The sequence below is a fragment of the Eurosta solidaginis genome, chromosome 4 (genome assembly GCF_040869045.1).
Source record: "Eurosta solidaginis isolate ZX-2024a chromosome 4, ASM4086904v1, whole genome shotgun sequence".
In the NCBI taxonomy this organism is placed as follows: domain Eukaryota; kingdom Metazoa; phylum Arthropoda; class Insecta; order Diptera; family Tephritidae; genus Eurosta; species Eurosta solidaginis.
The window spans coordinates 251,163,323-251,165,475 of record NC_090322.1 but is presented as its reverse complement, the minus strand read 5'-3'; the positions used below and the strand labels follow the sequence as shown (position 1 = coordinate 251,165,475).

General features: G+C 33.9%; 1 protein-coding gene across 1 annotated transcript; it reads left to right on the top strand.

The window, feature by feature from the left end:
- The first annotated feature begins 356 nt into the window (after positions 1-356).
- LOC137249392 (mucin-2-like) lies at positions 357-1,456 on the top strand. The gene has a single exon (XM_067780811.1). It carries the CDS (start codon positions 357-359, stop codon positions 1,338-1,340), a length of 984 nt encoding a protein of 327 aa, XP_067636912.1. The 3' UTR covers positions 1,341-1,456.
- Positions 1,457-2,153: the final 697 nt, after the last annotated feature.

The following is a 2,153-nucleotide window of genomic DNA, read 5'->3' as shown; positions in this document are numbered from 1 at the left end:
CGAACGAAACCGAACCTGGAACAAAACCAAACTTGACCATAAGGAATCACACGCCTAAAGGAATAAAGCGGATATCAGAATGAAGCGTATCCTTTAGCAAAACCGAAATCTGAACAAAACTGTGACGAAACCGAAATAGCAACAAAGCCTTAAACAGAATGAAACCGATACAGAACTGAGACGTAAGGAAAAAAATTTAAACAAAGTAATAAAATTAACCTGTATGAAAACGAAATGACACTCAAACCAGAACCGAACATACAAAATATTAATTTTAAAAACAAAACCGAACTGAAGACGTAGTGTATCTGAATATCTAGAATTATTCATATAGAAACGTCTTAATATCTTTACAGATGACCACTTTTGCTAAAGATATCATTGAAATCAATCTTTCAACTGATGAATTAATGCTGAACGAGCTCGAGCGACGCGATGGTATCTATTCATTCATTTTTCACGAATTGGAAGTACCAAAAGTGGATACACCAACCACAAGCATACCTAAGTCTAAGCTAATAAATAGTAATTATACAACAACAACAACAAATACGTTTACTACCACAACAACTTTCACAACTGAAGACAAATCTAATGCGAGTATCGACAACAACACCAACAGCAACGTCTATAACAATCAAGACAATGACAGCTTTCCGGATGCGCTGAAAATCAAAACAGAATCTAGGTTGATGCAACACATCACCACAAATACAACAGCAATTACAACAATAACCGTAGCAACAACAACAACAACTCTAACTTTTACATCACCAGTCACAACATCATTTATCAATACATTTCCGTCTGCAACTTGTGCTGCTGTTACTGCAACAACAATAATTGTACCAAGTTTATTTACAACATCACCTCTACCAACTTCAACACAGTCGACGCTAGGCGGCAACACTTGTTTGCCAAGCTTTAGTGGTATGAGCATGCGTAGTTATCACGATTATTTGAAGACTTGGCATCCCCCGCCATCACTCGTCTATGATAATCCCAAACTCTATGCTTATATGGCTAACTGTGGCTTTCGTGTACGTGTGCCTACGCCACGCTTTTCGCACATTACAACGCCTTTGGTACGCAATCGACGGCATGCCCTCAAGGAAACGCCTGAGTACAAGGGTATGTATGATTCGACGTGTATGTGTGCGCCAGTGCCTGATTTACGTGACCTCTTCCCTCATGATCCCGATGTGCATGCACCTTTTGAGATGACTATGGAAGTGGCGACGACGACGGTGCTGGAGGAGAATGAAATTGGTTCACTTGAGTATGACGATGACTGTTGTGGGGATGTGGTGTTGATGGCGGGTGCACCGGTACTTCAGTGATTCGTCGGAGGTAGCGTGGATGGAATTGTTTTCGAATTAAAACATTATTAGATAATACAATAATTGGCATTAATAAAGTTTTAAACGCTCTTCCAGCACTCCGCAAAGTACGAAATTTCATTTCAATTGAGTAATCAAAATTCAACTTTTTGATTATTTCAATTATTTGAAATCCATGATTAAATACAACCAAGATAGCAAAAACACAAATTAAATTATGAATGCACTATTTTGTTAAAATTAATCTAAAGTAATCAGATAATCTTAAACTTTTAAGAACTAAAAATCAAATTAATTAATTCACTGCTTTGTATTTAGCTTTTGGTCATTATTGGAGCTTTCAACTCCCAAAATTTAAATTTTGTAATTTTTTTTTGGTCCAGATGTGCTGGATAAATAAATATTTGATTTAGTTAGCAGAAGTAGATATTAGTAATAATCCGATAGTCTTAAATAATATAAATATACTTAAATGAATAAGCAAAGCACAAAACAAAATTATTACGTATATTTCGAAAATATTAAAAATGGCAAGCTTAATCTATTAGTATTTTAAATAAAAATACAAATTGACAAACTTGAAATTAGTCAAGGTCTATTAAACTATTTTACTTAGCCATGTATTATTTTAATCTAATCTGTAGACTACTCGAAGAATTTCATTTCTTGTAAATTCAACAAAAAAAAATAAATTTAGTGAATAATGTAAACAAAAGATTTCACTGATGTATATTGAAAAAGGCAATCATTATAAAAATATATGTTGTTAATTTTATGAAAATGGCAAAAATAATAAAAAAATATTAGTTCAAA